Source organism: Glycine max, chromosome 1, assembly GCF_000004515.6.
Source record: "Glycine max cultivar Williams 82 chromosome 1, Glycine_max_v4.0, whole genome shotgun sequence".
In the NCBI taxonomy this organism is placed as follows: domain Eukaryota; kingdom Viridiplantae; phylum Streptophyta; class Magnoliopsida; order Fabales; family Fabaceae; genus Glycine; species Glycine max.
This window is the reverse complement of record NC_016088.4, coordinates 55,558,315-55,578,777: the sequence shown is the minus strand read 5'-3', so window position 1 is coordinate 55,578,777 and position 20,463 is coordinate 55,558,315. Positions and strand designations below refer to the sequence as shown.

The 20,463-nt window shown below is 32.4% G+C and overlaps 3 protein-coding genes across 6 annotated transcripts; 2 read left to right on the top strand and 1 right to left on the bottom strand.

The window, feature by feature from the left end:
* Positions 1 to 278: 278 nt before the first annotated feature.
* Positions 279 to 3,999, bottom strand: LOC100782521 (TVP38/TMEM64 family membrane protein YdjX). 2 transcript variants are annotated; one of them, XM_003517395.5, is made up of 4 exons: positions 3,552 to 3,999; positions 2,952 to 3,188; positions 2,632 to 2,849; positions 279 to 876 (listed from the first exon to the last, which is right to left on the bottom strand). In XM_003517395.5, exons 1-4 carry the CDS (start codon positions 3,795 to 3,797, stop codon positions 693 to 695), a joined length of 885 nt encoding a protein of 294 aa, XP_003517443.1. In that variant the 5' UTR covers positions 3,798 to 3,999; the 3' UTR covers positions 279 to 692. The 2 variants fall into 2 exon arrangements, with proteins under 2 accessions (XP_003517443.1, XP_014632325.1); XM_014776839.3 differs by lacking the exon at positions 279 to 876 and adding an exon at positions 897 to 1,312.
* A 1,344-nt stretch (positions 4,000 to 5,343) lies between these two features.
* Positions 5,344 to 8,674, top strand: LOC100781989 (probable sodium/metabolite cotransporter BASS5, chloroplastic). Its single transcript, XM_003517394.5, has 8 exons — positions 5,344 to 5,646; positions 5,721 to 5,806; positions 6,195 to 6,322; positions 6,615 to 6,808; positions 6,885 to 7,137; positions 7,218 to 7,471; positions 7,551 to 7,633; positions 8,375 to 8,674. Exons 1-8 carry the CDS (start codon positions 5,502 to 5,504, stop codon positions 8,456 to 8,458), a joined length of 1,227 nt encoding a protein of 408 aa, XP_003517442.1. The 5' UTR covers positions 5,344 to 5,501; the 3' UTR covers positions 8,459 to 8,674.
* Positions 8,675 to 10,849: 2,175 nt separating this feature from the next.
* LOC100805141 (ycf49-like protein) lies at positions 10,850 to 13,129 on the top strand. Of its 3 annotated transcripts, none has more exons than XM_003516631.5 (3): positions 10,850 to 11,255; positions 11,322 to 11,390; positions 12,690 to 13,129. In XM_003516631.5, exons 1-3 carry the CDS (start codon positions 10,917 to 10,919, stop codon positions 12,783 to 12,785), a joined length of 504 nt encoding a protein of 167 aa, XP_003516679.1. In that variant the 5' UTR covers positions 10,850 to 10,916; the 3' UTR covers positions 12,786 to 13,129. The 3 variants fall into 3 exon arrangements, with proteins under 3 accessions (XP_003516679.1, XP_006573743.1, XP_014632321.1); XM_006573680.4 differs by having other exon boundaries at positions 10,851 to 11,255; positions 12,708 to 13,129; XM_014776835.3 differs by having other exon boundaries at positions 10,852 to 11,255; positions 12,655 to 13,129.
* The last annotated feature ends 7,334 nt before the right edge of the window (positions 13,130 to 20,463 follow it).

Below are 20,463 nucleotides of genomic sequence, written 5' to 3'. Positions count from 1 at the left end.
TGTAAATGAAAATAATGTGAGACAAACATTTTTCATAACCAACAAGTCAAAAATAATTCAGATTCGTTGGGTGCAGTGGGGGCAGGGTGGAGATGAACAAGTCACAGTGTCATTTCCATCATTTCTGTATTATTGGTTCTTGAGCTTTCCTTCATAACAAAAGGTTAAAAGAAAAATGCCAAAACCAAGTGGACTAGAACATTGAATCAATCATATGACAAATCAATGACGACGATATACTTGATTTACACAGACGAATCTTGGTAAGTTGAAAACAATTACTCTAAAAGCGGGAATTTCATTTAATTTAATACACATATAGCGTATTTGGAAATTTGTTCAGAATGAAAAAAATTACATTTAGGATGTAGAAGCTATAACTATTAGCTTCTTAAAATCACATCCAAAATGTACCACCAAACATGCTAGTAGTGAAATGAGATGGAAGCACCATCAAAGAAAACAGTTGCTGTAAGCAACATATGGAAAAAAAGATAGGAATGCTGATGTTAGCCGCGTTAGCTTGTTCTGTGGTAAGCCAACATGTGACGTTCAATCCTCCCATATATGAGGTTACTTAATAAATAAAACCTCACTCGACTGTGCAGTGTGCATCAATTTGATGTGCCAGTATAAGATAGTAGTAACTGCCTCATGCTGCCAGCAAATAAACCCAGACTACACCTACTGGATTATTGAAAGACCAGATCATTCTCTTTCTGTTGTAACTCCTTTAGCTGCCTCTTAGAATAGGCTGTGAAAAAGATTATTGTGGCTACAGTTACGCAGAAACCAACTACATTGAGGACAATTTGTGGAGTGGATAGAGTGTGATTTTGATGTGAAGCATTAGCCAATGCTTCTATCAAAATTCCCCTGCAGTGGAAGACCAGGAAACAATGAATTCAAGAGGATATTTGGCACCATTAGTTCCTAATTCCTATCTTTATAAGCAGTATAAACAAATCAACATTTGAAATGGCTAACATTAATACATTCAAAAAACAACTATAGCAGTATCAGTTAAGGGCTACCATCACTTCTATTTAGCTGATAAAAAGATTTTAGTGGAGATAGATGAAACCAAGAAGAAATGGCAGATCAAGTGAATGTGAGTTTTTGAAAACGGCCTAGGAGAGGGAAGGGAATAAGAGGAGAAAGAAAAGGCTCGACATAGAATTGACACGGTAATGATGTTTATGGCTGTCAAGTAAATATGCATTTTCAGAAAAGGATTCAGATAGTATTGTATCTTGCTGATGAGAATCAAACAACCCATCTATCCTAGGTAGTTGTATTTGTTTTCCAACACCTGTTCAAAAATAGGAAGACAAAAAGAAAATACTCAACAACATTCATTAATAACAAGGCATACTAAATTTATTTAAATAATAAAATGTGGCAAACAATCTAAGAAGAGAAAGAACAATCAGATAAAATTTTATTTTCAATTTTTAGCTTAGGGGGTGGGGATGGGGGGGATTATGAGAAAAAGAGGTTCCATAGGTTACCACAGTCATCACCATTCACATCGCATATCATGCATGAAAACAGATCATTTGCTTACATATAGACAAAGTCATAGAATAGATGGTAATGCATATTCCAAGTGAATATCTAAATAAGAATAGAAAGATATCACTGCTCTAAGAAAAACAGTCATTTACTTCATGGGTGAAATATCAATTTACCTGCCCAATATATTTTCCATGGGCAACTTCGTGGAGTAGCAAATAGTGAGGACAGAGTGAAATACACAATAAAAGATACACTTGTTTCTAAGATGTAAGTGTAAAATTTATGAAGGGAAATGGATCAGCAAGTATTGATCTGTTAAATGAACAAACTTTGATGACCAACCACAAACAATGTTTGAGTTTGGTCTGAAATACAGATAAAGAAATTTTATGATTAAAGACAACCATGAACTGAAAAAACTAGAGGTAAGGAAAATCTTGGCATATATGAAATTAAAAAAAAAATCAAAAAGCTATGCCAACTTTACCATTATATTATTTTTGGGCTTACATAGGCAGCAATGAGGTTGCAACTTATGACCTCATGCAAACTCCAAAATCTCTTTCCACTACTACTAGGCTGGGCTGATCCTAGTGAGTTGTTAAGATTAATTAATCCACCAAATCATTTCTAGATATATTTATTTGACTTAACTAATCATGAGCAGTAACATATTACAATGTACAACAAAGGGATGTTGTAAAGCAAGTTGGAGAGTCTGCAAGAATCTCAATTATATCAGATCTTAAAACATCTAATTGAAGCAATTATCACTAAATGACATGAGTCATGATGTAAGCAACTGTCTTTTTTCTGAAATAACCATACTATGGTGAAACATACTCATGCTGGAGGAGGCAAAGCAAGCTGAACCAATTACACAACCTAAATCCAAAGTATGGTATGGGCACCCAAAATTGAGCAAAAACAGGTCACCTTCTATATTTTCTGATGTACACCACATCTTCTGCATCTATACACACTTATTAGGTATTCAAGAAGTAAAAAAGTATGTAAATGGCCAGGCATAACAAAAGCAAACTCCTAGTATAGCCAATAAAGTGTGCATTAGAGAGAGAGAGAGAGAAAGAGAGAGAGAGAAGAGGACCCTACGTGTAAATTGAAACAAATATTTCTGGCACCATTCCTACCAAGGATCCGAGCAAGTAAGGCCAATACTTAACATTTGTTGCGACAGCACAATAGTTGAAGATTATGTATGGGAATGGAGAAACCCTGATTAAAGCAACTGCCCGAAATTGATGAAACCAATTTCCCCCACCAGCAGATCTTAGAACAGAAGCTCTCTTTGGATACTTTTCTAACCACCCCTGCAAAGAATCATGAAATGCCGGGTCCTAATTAATTAGCAAATGTGAGGCAAACACATGAAAGACAGATAACAACTTATACTAAAGTCACGAGGCATGTACTTCAATTTTACTATGGAAGATTGAACCGATCAAGAAAGGAAGTGATACTCCCACTGCTGCGGCAGAAATGATTAGCAAGAATCCAAAGCCATAACCAAATTTCAACCCAGCCACCCACATAGAAGGCGAGGACGGCAAAATTAGGGTAGGGAATAGCGCTATAGAAGCAAACAACAGAACAGCTAACACCGGAGAACTGAACGTGTTCGTCTCCCATTTTATTATAGGAATAATCACCTGAAAATAAAAATAAAAAAGTAATGTCATTCATAAGATAGGTGTTTCAACATTTAAAATTGTAATTTATAAATACAAAAACTCAAGTGCAATTTGTAAGTATTCTGGTAGCTGTTCTCCAATCAGAATTGAAATTTTCCCTCAGTAACCTATATTGACCTTTAATACAGACTTTTATTATTATATAGATTATCGAAGTGAAACTCTAATTCTGATGGGAGATCATTACCAAAAGCACCTAATAAACTAGATGTCCAATTTACAAATGAAGAGACATTGCATGAAAAGAAAAAGAAAATAAAATTTAAGATCATATACAAATTAAAATGCATGAGGCATTTGATATGAAGAAAAAGAGGAAACCTTTTCTATGAAGAGTGGGGCAACCCATTCAAAAGCAACGAGAGCCAAGAGGCCCAGACATAAGAAACAGAGCACCAATTTAACCCAATACCAGAGGCGCGATGATCCTCCCCGGTGAGTGGGCACGGCCTCCGGTTGTGGATCCCAAACCAATTTGACGTATTCTCCTCCGCCGTCGTGATTGCGCTCGACGTCCCTCACGCGATCACCGTCATCGTTAATGGCGTCCTCCTCGAAATACGTCATCGTAATTCGAAAGGCTGAAATGGATTGGACGGTGTCGGTGGCTGGTACGGTGGCTTCGCCGCCACCGGCAATGAAAGTGAACACAGTATCGGCGATTTGAGGGCCCCAAAATAACGGTTAAGATTCAGCACAACGGAAACCGCAACCGCCAACACCCGTCAAAGGAATGAAGGTAGATGCGGAAAGATACTAGTCAAATCAAATTCCTTTGCTTACTTCCAATTTATTGAACGCTGTCGTTTCGGCTATGTGGACCTCACCTCTCTGTTTTTCTTTTTTTAGATATTTCTTTTCTTTTGTTGTTTTCCACAATAATAATACAATTAATTTGTATTTCAGCATTTGGCTTCTTTTGTTGATTACTATTTATATGTTTGTCTCTTATTTAACTGGTGTAGTGTAATAATGCATGTCACTATGTCTTATATACTTATTTTTATAACATTTAATTTATAGTAAATGATATATTTAAATATAATTCATACAAGATATAACCATGACTATTTTTTTAATCATGTAGATAATAATATTTTTATATTTTTTCATCTACCATATAACAGAAACATTTATTTATATGATTTATGTACTAATATGTTTATTGAAAAAAATGTTGACTTATAATGTAAATGTGTATTTTGTAATTTATATATTAATATTTTTTACATGTTTTTTTTATTTACCATATAATAAAAGGATTTTTTATATACAAATGTGTTTATTAAAAAAATGTTGACATGTAATGCAAATGTGTATTTCATAATTCATGTAATAATGTGCATACTTTGTTTTTTGACAGATTAATGTGCATACATATCCTGCAATATATGTAAACACGGTTATTCTATAATTTAATACTAGCATATTTTTAACTAAGAGAGTTTAATTGGTTGAATGAGATGAATGAGTTATTTAATTTTTATGAATTAAAAAATATTAATACAATTTTAACTGGAGTTTTTGATCTAGATTAATACCAGTTTTCTAAAATATAAAAAACAAACAAGATTAACGAATTTGAGAGGAAAGAAATCATAAATAGAAAAAGTCAAACTATTAAAGTTTTATTATTTATTTGAAAAGAATATAGATAAAAAGATTTTTTATTTTAGTTGCTTTGTGACATAAAAAAAGTAAATAATTCATATTGAGAAATATTAGTAAAAGCAAAAAAATATTTTATTTAATTTAAATATTATGAATTTTTTAATTTATTTATTTCTTCTTTTTTCATTTATTCAAATAAATGAAGATATTTTTTTCACTTCTTCCCTTTTATGTATCTAAATAAAACATTTTTTTTATTTTACTTTTATTTATTCTTCTCTCCATTCCTTTTTAATTGTTATGTTCTTGAAAAAAAAATATTTCTATTTATCTATGGTTGAGAAAGTTTAACATTATATTAATTACTCCTTTATCAATTATACCCTATTCTTCCCCTAGTAAATTTGATTTATTCATATTTATTAACATATTTAATGTTATTATTCCACAAAACACTTAATGCTATTAAATAAATTAAAAGAGATGAGTAGAAAGTCAACCCGATTTCATTGGGCATTGCCGGGTTTTTTTAATTAAAGAATAATAAGTATGAGTGTTTTGAAGAAGAAAGATAATTGGGTGATTTGATAAATCAGAATCAGGTGGGAGTCCCATCGCAATAGACAATAGTAGCTGTTGCTGTGCAGTTCTTCAGTCACTATGATTTCAAGTGGTCTGAAACTGAAGCACTTCCGCAATGTTGATTCGCTCTTCCATTTTCCCAAATCCAAACCCCCAATTTTACTCCCATGCTGCCCAACCATCTCTTCTCCATGCTCCATTCGTTTCAATTCGCATTTCCCATGTAATCTACTCTCTCTCTCATTTTGCACTTCCACCCATCTTAACTTAATTTCTATGTGTGTTCTGTTTTCATAGACCGGAGCACCAAAGTTCCCCTAAAATGTGCACCACTCCCCTCTTCAGATTCTCTGCCACCTGATCTTTCCGATGCCCCGACCCAGGTATTTTTTGTTCCCCTTAAGTCTAGACTTTTACTTAATCAGATTTTTTTAGCAATTGAGTGAAATTCGTGTGCAAGTGCAGCCTACTAAATCATTTAGGTTCCACTTCCTATTTTATGATACTCACATAAAATTTTCCCAACAATAAAATTTTTTGTTGACATTTCTATATGTTTGCACATGATGGAAAATCTGCTTAAATATTAGTATCAGCAGTAGATTTTGCAGTTTTTTCTTTTCACCTTTTCCATCAAGATTCAGAGCATGTAGGTTTCTTTCATGTAATCAAGTTTGACTGCTGAAATGCCTGCCATGCACAAAAATGACAAAATCAAAACAGAATAACGTAGGGCATTTTCGTTCTTGGTTATTTTGTTTCTTTCCTCAGACGGAGCAAAATTCCATGTCAATTCTGGAGATTCTGAAGCAATCAAATTCATACCTGCCTCATGTACTCATTGCTAGTATACTGCTAGCTCTAATCTACCCACCTTCTTTAACGTGGTTCACCAGCAGGTCTGTGGATTTTCTGATGAATTGATAGATGACAAGATTGTTTTACAATTATTTGCAATTTTGTGAACACAACTAGTGAGATGATTTGCAGTTAATGAAGGAACAACGATTAGCTCTGCTATAGAATTTCATGCGGTATCTCTTTGAAGTTTAAACTGCAAATGCAAAAATGGAATGTAATGCTGCAAACTAGTGATATCTGAAATCCAGAATGAAAAACAGACAAATAACTTTTTTTTTTAAATATTTACAGCCATAATTGTATTATTATTATTAAGTGATATACTTGCAGATACTATGCACCTGCACTAGGTTTTTTGATGTTTGCTGTTGGGGTTAATTCAAATGAAAATGACTTCCTCGAGGCATTTAAGAGGCCAGCAGAAATTGTCACTGGTTATTTTGGCCAGTTTGCTGTGAAGCCTCTTCTTGGATATCTGTTTTGCATGATTGCAGTAACTGTTTTAAGCCTACCAACAACAGTAGGTGAGGGTGGTTCATGCTAATATTAAAAATTGCTGCTCAGATGCATTTTCTAATTTTTGGCAGTAAAATGAATCAGGCGCAGGAATTGTATTGGTGGCTTGTGTTAGTGGTGCCCAGCTTTCAAGTTATGCTACTTTCCTGACGGATCCACAAATGGCACCTTTAAGCATAGTTATGACATCACTGTCCACTGCTTCTGCAGTGTTTGTCACACCACTCTTACTACTGTTGCTCATAGGGAAGAAATTGCCTATAGATGTAAGAGGAATGGTGTACAGCATTACACAGATTGTGGTAGTACCTATCGCAGCTGGCCTGCTTCTAAATCGGTAATACTATGGTCACAGATAAATGCTAATATTAGTGTTTTTTTTTAAGGCTTCATCTTCTTACCCATTCATTTTTACAGATTCTATCCTCGTATTTGCAATGTTATTCGACCATTTTTGCCTCCACTATCAGTACTGGTGGCATCTATCTGTGCTGGAGCACCACTCGCCTTTAATGTTGAGACTATGAAATCCCCTCTGGGAGTTGCTATCTTGTTGCTTGTTGTTGCTTTTCATTTGTCATCTTTTATAGCTGGTTATATCCTCAGTGGATTTGTCTTCCGTGATTCTCTTGATGTGAAGGCACTGCAACGAACAATTTCCTTTGAGACAGGTACAAAGTTTCTCCATTTTCATACATCAAATGCCTGTAATAGCATGTTGTTTCAATAACTTCATTTATCTAATACCAGGAATGCAAAGTAGCCTGCTTGCCTTGGCTCTTGCTAATAAGTTCTTTGAAGATCCAAAAGTGGCTATTCCTCCAGCAATTTCTGTAAGTTCCCCCTCCACTTAGACTTCAATTTCAGTCATTTGTTTGGCAATATGAATCCGCTGTCTCTTTTCTGTCACATGCATGTGTGACGCTGTGTACATATGTTCTGCTTGATATATGATTTTAAATCTAAAAAAAAGGGATAGAATGGTATATGATTTAAATTCCTTCACTGCATACTTATAGCAACACAGCTGATTGTTCGATGTTTTGGAAAATGCAAAGCTTTTGTTTTTGGTCAACAAAATAGAAGGCACTGAAGTATCTAAATATCAATAGTGATGGGACACTTATGTGAAGTGTAAACAGCATGGTAATTTTTTATGCATTTAGTAACTATCGGGCAGTTTTGTGCTTAGTAACCATTTTATAGTTATGTATGCGTGCTTTTTTTTTCCCCCTCTGTATATGGCATGTTAGTTTCTGCATTCAGTGTGGGGATTGCATTTTGAGTGTGATCCAGAGAGGAGGATTTGCTCTTGGGGCTTAGGCCTGTTATTGTGTATTTAAAGATGTTACTCTGTGAGGGACCTTGTCGTGTTTTTTTACTCTTTGAAATCTGTTGCTACCGCTTTTCTGGTTTAATTCAAAAGATATATAAACAAAACTACCTAGTTTGTGTGTGTAATTCTCGAGGCTAACATATATTATTGCATGACTAATCTACCGAGAGAAGTAGGGTGTAGTGCTGTTTAATATTTTTTATGCTATTGCAATGTAAGTTGCCAAATTTGCTTGCAGACTTCAATCATGTCTTTGATGGGATTTGTTCTTGTCCTGATTTGGACCAGAAGAGGAAAGAGAGACATAAAACACAGCTCTTGAAAGGTATGGATATAGGGATACATATTACTACAAATTGGTCCATCTTGTATTCTAGTGAGCATCGGTTCTGCTTACTAGGAGGGACCGATGGCAGTCGTAGTGATAATGTATTAATATCACATTATCTATTCATGACTATTAGCCTGTCCCTTTTAGATTTTAGAAACCTCAAATAAGCAAGTTTGTTGTGATCAATAAAATCCAGATCATCAGTAACTTCTGTGTTTTAATTTTTATTTTTTTTAATGCTCAAACCAAAGTGGTATCTAACGTACGCCAGATCCTCAAGTGTTAGTTGTCGTTAGATTTAATAAATGTTTTATTGAAGGCTGAGGTTTGTTACCTGCAACTTAGTGGATTCGGTGATAGGCAGCTTTCAAAGGAAGAGATTTTAGTAGAAAGAGTAGCAGGAAATATTAAATGCTAAAATCTTAACAAATAATATTTCCAGCAAGGGCATCTGTATGGAGTGGACTAATTCCCTCGAAAGGTACATAAACATACTCAAAAACTGCCTTCGCTAATCCTCAATAACGTATTTATAGTATCTTATATACAAGACGTAAATGACAAATTAACAATTGGACCTACAACTAAAAGCTGGTTTTTAATTGATGCTGAACATGCACATCAAAATACATTAGTACCCAAAGAGAGAGAAAAAAAAAAACAATTTCGGATGTATATGGAATAAAAAAGAGTCCTGGGCTTGTCAGCGTGTGTCCATATAGGTTGCCAGCTTGGTCTTTGGATTTGGGTACCTTTTGCATCCAAGCCATCCCAACCTTTCTGTCACCTCTACTGTTTATTTCATGGTCGAGACTTGAGGGTTAAAGTTTGCATAATAGGTAGACCCTACAAGCAAAAAGTTTGTTGAGTTTAGTTTCCTCATCACATTGTTACATCTTAATAATTTCAAACACAAAGCAATAATTTGTTGTTAATCCACCGAGTTTTTTACTTATTCCGCATTACGTAGAAAAAAGTTTAGATAACAATTATTTAAGGTGAAATATATTGTGTCTAGATAAGCTTTAAAAGAAAACTGTTTGAAGATATAAATTTTACTGATTTTAATTTTTTTTAATTAGTTTTTATATTTAAATGATAAAAAAAACTTTTAGTCAACCAAACATATTAAATCATTATATAAATATCTCAATAATATGCATGATCAACCAAACATATTTAGTCATTCAAATAAATCATAATTTCAGGACATAAAAACTTTTCTTGTACCAAATGCCTTCAAAAGAAAACATGAAAAGAAAATATCAAAATAAAGAAAGTCCCTAATTATAATCGGATTTTTCTGGTTTTCTAAAGTATAATGTGAACCATTTATTTGTTTTGATAAAGAAAAGATACTTTTTAAATTAGATCATCTAGGTGAAGCTAATATTTTTTAAACATGAGAAATAAACATTGCCAACTTAAAATTTATGGAAAACTGACAAAATTTCTTGCACCAACGTCCCCTTAATCTCTTCTAAAAATTAAACTTAACCGCAAAATCTCAATCTATATTTAAGATGCATTTGTTTAAACTTATTTGTTAAAAAAAGTTTTTTTTAATAAAATAAGTAAATTTTTTTTATTTTTTGGAGTCTATTTAAAAAATTTTGCTTTAAAAAATAGTTTTCAGCTTTTTTAAAAAGTAAATCCTATCAGCCTTTTTAAAAAAGAAAAATGTTTCTTGAACAACTTTAAGTTGTCTATAACTTGAGAGAGAAAATAAAAGAGGAGAGATAAGTAATTGATGATGTACTGGGAAGAGAGATAGAGAAAAAAAAAAGAATTATTGATTGAGTGTTTTAAATTTTTGATTGTCAAAATATAATCATCCTTTAAAAAAACAGTTTTTTCAGAAGCACTTTTTTTTTTTAATTTAAACGAACGAGCCCTTTACCTACATGGACACACGCTCAGAAGCCCAGGACTCTTATTATATTCCATATACTTTCGTAATTGTTTTTTTTTTTTTTGTCTCTTTGTGGTACTAATGCATTTTGATGTTTGGACTTGAGTAACTTCGGACTTTCTCTTATATTTTAGCCCATGAGCCCTGTTTTGCATTATTTAATTTAAGAGAAAAATGATTATAGTGTAAATTTTTTTACATTATTTATTTTATTAGACATAATAAAAATAAAATAAAAGAATTAATAATTTAAAAAAATGAAAAATGATTTGAAATAAATTAAAAAATATATTTTATGCTCGCCAGATAAAATTGTTGTTTCTTATCTATATTAAATTAGTGTTTGAAATTATGAACATCAATTAATTTAATTTTAAATTATAAAGATAAAATTTTTATTTTTAAAATGATCAATAATGATTATTGTGATTCTTAAAATTACAGTACAAATGACCAATGTTTAATAATGTACATTTTTAGAACATCAAAATAGGCGTGGAAATGAAATGAAGGAAGGAGAAAGGGTTATCCGAAGCGATGGCAGCGGCAACGTTGTACTTGGCAAAACCATCTTGGTCTTATACTCCCAAAATTCCGTCGTTGCCAAGAGTGAGGGACAGTGGAATTGGAACGGTTAAAACCAAAGTGAAAGCGAAAGCGGGTATCCTGGGACTGGGTCTGTTCCACTTCCTCAACTTCGTCGAACCCGGTTCATGTCTCCAACTGCAATTCCACGAACCCCCCAATGCCCTCTCTTTGCCCACATGGGCCATTCACGTGTCCAGTGTCGCTGAATGGATTATAGCTATGGCTTTGGTGTGGCAATACGGAGAAAAATCTGGATACCCAGCTTGGAAGGGCCTTTCTTGGGGAATGGTCAGTCACTTCACTTTCTTCACTCCATTTTTTGTTCCTCCATCTCTCATTTTCTGATTCTTCTAGGTACCTCTACTTGGTGGAGCTTTTTGTGCGTGTACATGGCATTTCTTTTATAACTCCGACTCCCTCGAGGCAAGACTCTTAACCATGCCTTTGCATCCTAGCTATGTTTGGATTCATAGAAAAGACTGAAACTCTGTTCCTTTGTTTGGATGGTTTCGAATGTTATGGAATATGATGGAATGCATTCCATACCATACACCTCCATTTCTTCCCTTCAAATTGAATTGTGGAATCAGTCTTCTTTTTTTCTTTTTTTTTTCTTTCCTTCCATAAAAAAATATCCAAATAATGAAATGATAATTTTGTTCCATTTCATTCCATTTAGTTTTATCTCATTTCATTACATTCCACTCACCATTAGATATCTAAACTTATCCTTGGAACCCAGAGTTTAAAGTATAATTTAAGAACATTTCAAAACTCAACATTGGCTTGGCACCGATCCTTGTGGAAATTTTCTTATTACAGATACTTTGAGAATTACATACTTTAGATTACAGAGTACTTTTGCTATTCTGCATTTAGATTATAAATCATGTATAACCAATTTCCTTGAAAGCAATTTGTTGTCTAGGAAAACAAACTAGCAAAACATTAAATATGTTCCTCGTGTGTGTGTGTGTGTGTTGGGGTGGGGGGGATTGAATTTGGACAGAGTGAGAGCTGGGGTAAAGGTTGCCAACCCTTTCTCTAGTCCAGCAAAACTCTGCCCGTTTCTGTTTTATAAACTGAAATCTAATTTCATTTCATTCATTACAACATCATCGAATCAGTTTTCTCTTTTTAAAATCCAGAACCTGAATAAAACCTGCTTTCAATTGAAACATATTAAAAAATTACAATTTGAAAAGAAGTCTCAGGAAAGTAGGAAGTGAGTGTTAGTGGTGGACTTCTATGGTTAATTTGCAATGTCAATTTTCTCTACTTTTAGTTTGTTAAAACAAAATACTAGCTTGTTGAAAAAAGTAAGTATTAGAGACGAAGTAGGAGAATCCCTTCCTGTCATGGTGTAAATTGTATAATTAGATATTACTAATTTACTAGTTACTTCAATCTGAACACTTAAAATTTTCTATTTTCCCTCATAGAAACTGAACTCGTGTACCAAGTTACCACTAATCCACTACCATTACTATCTATACTTCTCAGAATACAACAAAGTTTAATTTTTGGATTACCAAGTTGCACTGTGAGATCCATTCTCATCCATTACATATTGTCATCTATGTTAGTGTGACACTGTTTAGAAAATTGTCTTGTTGGATTACAATAGTAGACATTCGGTCGTTCCGTCTTGTAATAAAAAAATGTTTGACTGTGAATTATGCTGAAGATATGAAGCGATTGGGGTTCTCTAATGGGCTGTAGGTATTGGTGGCTCTTCAGGCGGCACTGACTATTATAGGTAATGCCACAATGTGCATAGCTGCATATCGGATATACAAATCATCCCAAGACTCCTAGAACTTCTGAATTGCATGGATGTGAGAATCTGGAAGCATGTATATACGCCTCAATGAAAATCAAAGGCTTTTGCTGATTGGTAAAAATTATCCTTCATGGGCTGCATGAATGTGAGAAGTGTCTGCTGGCATACCAAAATATTTTAGTGACGAAGATGGAATTCATGTGTCCTGATTTCTGTTTCCTATTGTCTTTTATTTTCTTGTGACAGGATAAGCATGCTAGGAGATGTTCATTCTTTCTGAATTTTATTCACAGTTGGTTCTTTGATTTTATGTAAGGTAGCTTTACCTGAAATTGAGCTTTGGACTTCTTACACTTAAATAAAAATATTATTTTATAAATTTTTTGGGCTTTGGACTACTTGCAAGTATCTTCTACCTAGGAAACAACCTTGTTTGCATCGTGGACATATGCATCATGGTGCAATTAACCTTCCAATAAGATTTTTAGTACTTTTATATAAGGTTAGCATATGATATTTTGTTTAAGGAATTTAGACATGCATAACATTAATTAACCACCCATTAGTAATATTATTTTATATTTTAATTATAAAGATAACAAACAAAATATATAACTAAATTTAAATCCAATGTAATAAATTAATTACGAAACCTGGTGTACATCTAGTGCTTATAATAAACAGAATAATTACAAAACGTGATAATTGATCTCACTTTCTCCATATCATAATTGAAGTTTTACTCCTCAACTGTATATTACAGAGTAATGTTTTTTTATTTAGCAACTTTCCTCTCTCTTTAAGTTTATATTTTATTTATATAAAAACGAATTAATGTAGGTACAGAATGCCTCTCGTTTTCTTACTTTACTTTTTTGTCAAGCAAACTACTCACTTTGAGGAGTTAAATTGGAAAGGACTCGATTATAAAAAGAAAAAAAAATGTTTGATAGACTTAAATATAAATAAATTTTAATTACTTTTATTTTATTTAACAATATCATCTAAAAACATCCTTCAATCAACAATTAAGATTCTATGTAATTCTGCTTTTCTTGGAAGCTCATTTGTATAGTTCTTCTCAAAGAGCCATAAATTATAATGACATCATCAGTATTGGACAGTTTACGTAACAATCTAAGATTGACCTTATACCTTTAATTAGGATTTGTGCCTATATTTATTTTATTTTATTTTTATAGACAAAAGGCATTCATTAGAAGGATTTGTGACTAGAATGGCTGGTACGTATAACGTATTAAGATGTCAAGACTCCTGCAGTACGTAGTTGTAGCCATACGTTTACTGCTTAATTATAGGGCAGTGTAACTATCCTGTGTGATGATTTAGTTAAAAAATAAATGGTATGACCAAAAAGTTGTTACCATCACTGAATTGAAGATCGATCGATGTGAATATAATAATCTGATAACGCAAATGAATATAATATGATCAACTGGAGCACTTTCTTGGTAGCTACGTAAACCATGGAAAACACTGGATGTTGGGGCTAGTTTGTATACGAATTGAAACTCAGATTCAAAGGATGATCCCAATTTATTAGGTAATGGATGTGGTTTTTATCAAAATTAAAAATCATAGCTGCTGAGATCCAACTTTGAAGAGTCCTCCATAATATTTAGCGATGCTATATATATATAGGAATTGACCAATCTTTTTTTTTTTCTTTTAATCACCGATGTAATCCGGAAATTCAACCACATGCACAATAGTTCAGTACTACAAATCATTTCAAGCTGTGGTCCATTCCATAATTAGCGATGCGATTCTTCACATGTCCTACTTCTTTTCAAGTTAACAAAAGCTGTTCCATCTTATCTCTACGGAAAGTCTTTGCCATCCATATCGATGATAAGAGACTTCACGGCTTGTGTCACCACTCTAAATCTAAAGTTGCTCAAACCACCGGCTTTTTTCCTGAACAAAGCTATTTGTTCTTCATGATGCCACTGACTGTGTGGACTCTTATTCATGTATAACATGCTCGATATTATTTGGTGATCATGCCTATGCCTTGCATGTGTGAGTCATGCTATTGAATCTCAAACGTGTCATTTATTCTTCTAATCTCTTCTTGGCTTCTCCTTTGTTGGAATTTTGCATTCTAGCTTGGAAATTGAACGAGTTGGCGCTGTGAATGCTCACATAAATCTAATAATGTTCCAAATTTGAAGATGAAGGATTTAATGATACATATGCTATAGGAAAAGTGTTTAAGGTGTGGGGTTATTAATTTCACCACCCCACGTCCCAAATTTCCCAATTCTCCACTAATTAGATTCCACCGCCACCCCCTTTCCGAAAAAAGAAGAAGACACTTACACAAATAGAAAAGAAATAAAGAAAGTCTACGGAAAGGAAAATAATTAAACAGAAAAAACAAAAGTAAAAAGTAAAAAGTTAAAAGGGAGAAAAAAATTGAAGTATGAAAGAAAAAGCAGAAATAGAACGTGATAAGCGGAGGAAGAAATGAGATAGACATTAAGAATTAGATGTGGAAGCGGACAAAGTGTATTATGAAGAAGTTGTGTGTTTCAATTATTCAGTGGCTGTCACGTGAGTTGGCTTAGAGATGCTTGGAGTTTGGGAGTGCTAGTGAAGTTTGGTTCGTCAGAAATAATGAGGGATAGGGCAAGCTAGGCTGGGAAATAAGTATAACATGCACATTCACTTCGGGCATGATTAAGTGGGGACCACAGACTTCACTCTCAACGTTGAACTTTTGAAACTCTAGCATTATTGATGAGTCTTCATCGTGATGAATCCAAGGTGGATGAGCCTCACCCATAGTCATAAGGCCTGCATTGGTGGAGCACACCCTCCTCCAACTCGATCTTGAAATCTCCGTCACTAAACTTTTTAGCCTTCCGAACTAAGAATGAAAAAGATAAGGTCCACTTTATGCCTTTAGCTTAGACATATCCCACTGCCGAAACTAGCTAGCTAGGGCCATCTCTTCGTGTGTGTTATGTCTTTCTTGCTAAAGTGATTGTTCAGACGGGGTTGAAAGATTCTATAATATTTATTTAATAAAATAAAGACATTAGTGGGGATCCTAATGAGACAATAACATTTGAATTAATTTGGAGGGCAAATAGCCAATAGAAGAATTAATGTAGAGCTAGAAGAGCTGAACAACGAGAAATTATTATATGATCCCAAATTATTATTATTATAGACTCAATCAATTTTCACATTGTACAATTAAAAATTTTAGTTACATTTGCATGAAAATTGATTAGGACCATATACATACTAGGGCTTTAGATTGTTTGTTAAATTATTGTCCAAGGTCAGCACTTGTCACCACCTATCATCTGGTTGAAGGAAGACATTTGTAATAATTGGTTTCGTTGTTGCTGGCTTCAACAATGTTGGATTTTATGTTGAGTAACCTCATCGATCGAATATGATGGCCCTAGCTTAGCCCCAGTTGTAATTGACATGATAACTAGAATGTTATTGGTTGCTTGTATGTTGAATATATACTTGTCCTTCGCTAAAAAAATTAAAAAGAAAAAACTTTGGTAGGTGAGAATATATGATGCAACCGCCGACAAACTGCCAAAATGCATATCACCATCTTTTCGTATTCTTTCTATTTATGTACAGCAAATTGATCATCTTAATATAGTCCTGCACGTTCATGCAAGGTAACAATTCAGTAAGCTAGACCATGTATATAACTTACGAGGTTTTTCTTTTTGATACGTTACTACAGCTAGCTAGCATTGCAACTTAGGCATGCATGTAACAAAGATGTACAGATGATTTGGATGTTGTTATATATGATACCTACTAAAAATAGCTGTTAATATTATCAGATAATAGAAGTTTAATAAATTATTTAAATATTAGTGAGTTTAACGTACTAAAAAAGTAAGAGATTTTTTTGACACAAAGTAGGAGATTAATACAAGTCAAATTACACTGCTGCATAAATCTTGTTTTTATTTAGTCTTTGTTTTTCCGCTTAATTGTATGAAGTGACTGTAAGGTCATTCGAACGGTATATATTCTGCTGGAGAGGGATGGAGAGAAAAGTATGTTGGAGAAGATATGGATTCATAAGAGTGAGTTGGTGGGAGAGAGGTACAAAAAAAGAGAAGAAGAAAATGAGAAAGAGCTAGAAATTAAGGGATTTGACTCTCCTTTAGAAGAAAGTAATAAATGAGTAACTCACTTTTAAAGAGAGTAGCAAATCTTAGTTGTTAATGAGAAAATCAATTGTTGAAACTAATACATTAATGATCTCTTATGTACATATATATAGTATTAAAGTTGATTTTTTTTTATCTATAATTGAAAATTGTTATTATACTCTCTAGAATGAGTCATTCATGACTTTAGATGAATCAAATCAGATCAAGGAAAAGAGGGAGAAGGATGATAAGTAGTAAAATAGGTGCAAAATTGATAACTTTGAAATTTAAGTTTAATTGATAGTCAATTTTGGTTAAAAATGATTAGAATTTTTTTATCTTATAGTTATTTTTAATGAAATAATGAAAAATTTAATATCATTATAATTTTTAACAAGCAAAATTCAAAAGAAGGAAATTTCAAGTGCTATGAAGGGAAATTGATGCAAAAATTTAAAGAAAAAAGTTTAAAAAAAGGGGACAATTCGCTTAGCGCACAAACTATGCTCAGCGCACATCCTCGCTTAGCGGGCAAGCTCAAACTTAATGTGAAGAAGACCCACGAAAAAACTCAAAGGTACGCTTAGCGCAAAATCCCACGCTAAACGCGTGACTGCCTCGCTAAGCCCAGATGTGCCGCGCTCAACGCGTGATCACCCCGCTAAGCCTTAAAGGGGCACGCTTAGCGCGAGATCGTGTGAATTTTAAGCTACTATAAAAGGAGTATGAAGCAAAGGAGAAAGACACACAAGACTCAAAGCTCTCTATTGAATACATTCAAAACCTGAACATCTCTCATAGGGGAAACTCTCTCTCTTTAGCCATTCCCCCTTCTCTTCTTTTATCTATTCTTTTTTTTATATAGCTTTGAGAGACTAAACCTCCTTTGTTGGGAGACTAATAGCTAACATCCTTGTAATGTAACTCTTTTACTATCTATTACATACAATTTTTGTTTTTATTGTTTCTTTTCTGCTCTTCATTTGATTGTATTATTTGATCATCTATGCATTTGTTTTAGGAGTTATACATTGGAAAATTGTAATTTCTAAAAAACTGGAAAATGACATCTAAACAACTCATTGCTAGGAATAGAGTGACTTTGTTTTTTGTTTTGTCTTTGCATACATTTCTATACTTCAATCAATTTTCTATTCTATTCTTGTAAAGGGGTCTTGAAGAGAGAATAGATAAATTAGGTTCTTGAGGGATCAAGATTAAGTGTCTTAGTAGATATGAGTGGAAAATAGGATAACATTAAATAGAGAAAAATATTAATATTACATCAAAGGTAGTTAGACATGTTAGACCCCAACATATTAAATTTTGAAGTTATCATTTGGATTTAATCTTGTTTATTTTATTGTTCTTGCCTTTTAATTTCAATTTCTTTTTTTCTTTTTTCTATTGTAATTCTTTATCTCTTGCTTACAAATTTGGATATTCATCAACTCAAGTACAAATAAAGTTCATGTAAATTTGACACTCGAATTTTCGTTTTAACTTTATTATTTGTGACAAATTAATATACATACCAACGAGTTAACAAAAATAAGAAGACAAAGGGAGAAAAAAGAAAAATTGAGGAAGCTGAGACCAAGATATACAATAGAGGGAGGAAAAAGAAAAAGATATATATATATATATATATATATATATAGAGAGAGAGAGAGAGAGAGAGAGAGAGAGAGGACACTAAAGTTTTGGTGTGAGAGAGTTAAGAAAAACTATGAAAGAGGAAAAAAATTCTTATTTCAGGTATTATTTAAAATTTATTTATTTTATTTGAAAAAAAATCTCTAAGATTTTCTTTCTTTAAAAATGATTGAAATTTAATATTTAAACAAGTTATTTTAATTAATCCATGATATTTTAAATTCACTTAAAAAATAATATTTTTCTCTCAAAACTCCTTATCTAAACACACAATAAAAACATTTAGTAAAATAAGTGGTTAACCTATCAAATAAGTACAAAATGACATAAAAATACATTTAATTATGTATTTGACTATAACTTGGAATTTGATAATTATTTGTAGTTTCAAGCAATTATATATTACTTTTTTGTATTTTTATTTATTTTAACCAATGTCCTATAAGTATTAATTAATATTTTTCTTTAATAAGTGAACTTAATAGCCTTTACCAACTCCGGTTAGTCTTTTAGCTTTTCCATATATTTAACTTTTATCATACACATTCAATTCAATCAAAGCTTATAATCACGTTTTCCACTTTCAAGTAGCTTGAAAACTTGTGACTTTACCATTTATAACCTTAATCAAACGCATTCAATTCAATTAAAAGCTTATAATAACTTTTCAAATTTTAGAGTTTATATATTTATTACTTAAAAGTAAAGATTTTTTATTTAAGTGGTCACTCAAAATTAATGTGTCATTATATCGCTTTTTAAAAAAATCACTAAAATAATCTTTCAAATATCATATCTTATTACATTGATCCTTTAAAACATTTTGATATCCAATTAATTCTTTAAATATACTGTACAAAATAGTTATTAAATAATTTTGTTTGTGCTATTTTAGTTTTCATAAAGATGAAACGTAATGGCATTTTTAATTATCAAATCATGATTTAGACATATGAATCTTTTAATTTACAAATTATTTTAAAAGATTAATGAATAAATTAATTTAAACGATTAATGTTGTATAATCTTTTTTTTTAAAAGAAAAATCTTAATGCTCTATTAAATATATATTTGAAAGGTGGATATAATTCTGAAATTTCCCACTTCCTTTTGGAAGGAGCGTTAATAAATAAGTTCACGATTGTTTGTTAAGAAAATTATTTTATTCGCTGAAAATACTGGAAACCCCTAATTTAAGTTTTATTGTAGGCTCTTGGCGCAAAGTTTCCAACAATCACACTTGATCGAATGAATTCATAAGTTTGTAATCAAAAACATCATGACAACTGCAGAACACAGCGTTGGACCGATCAGAAGGGGGGAAAACGAAAAAAGTGTAGGACAAAAAGTTGCATATTATATTTCAAAGGTTAATGGTGGTCGATGCTTCTTCCCTCCATAGTTTATTTAATTTGAATATCTATATACACATGTATAGATTTAAAGCGATTCATCTTTATTCACTTGTTACCCCTTTTTGTGACAACTGCATAGTCTGCAGTCCCTCTTTGCCTCTCCATGGCATTCTTTAGGAATTTGTCAAATCCTTGCATTTGTTCCTCAATAGTTTTTTTTTTATCATGTTTTGTTGTTACCACTTAAAAAATAATTTGATAAATTTACATTTAATTCTAAATTTTCAAATATATATTCTTTAAAGATTTTTATGTTTTACTTTTGCATAGTCTGCAGTCCCTCTTTTGCCGCATATTGTGATGTTTTACTAACTATTATTGATTTCATCTTACTTTATAAAAAGTATTACAAACAGTAAATTTGATATCACTTTTCAATGGATATCAATAATTTCATTCGAATAAATAATTTTAAGTAATTAGTAAAAAAATAAACGTTTTTTGTACAGTAGTATTTTTGTAAAAATACATGTATAGTG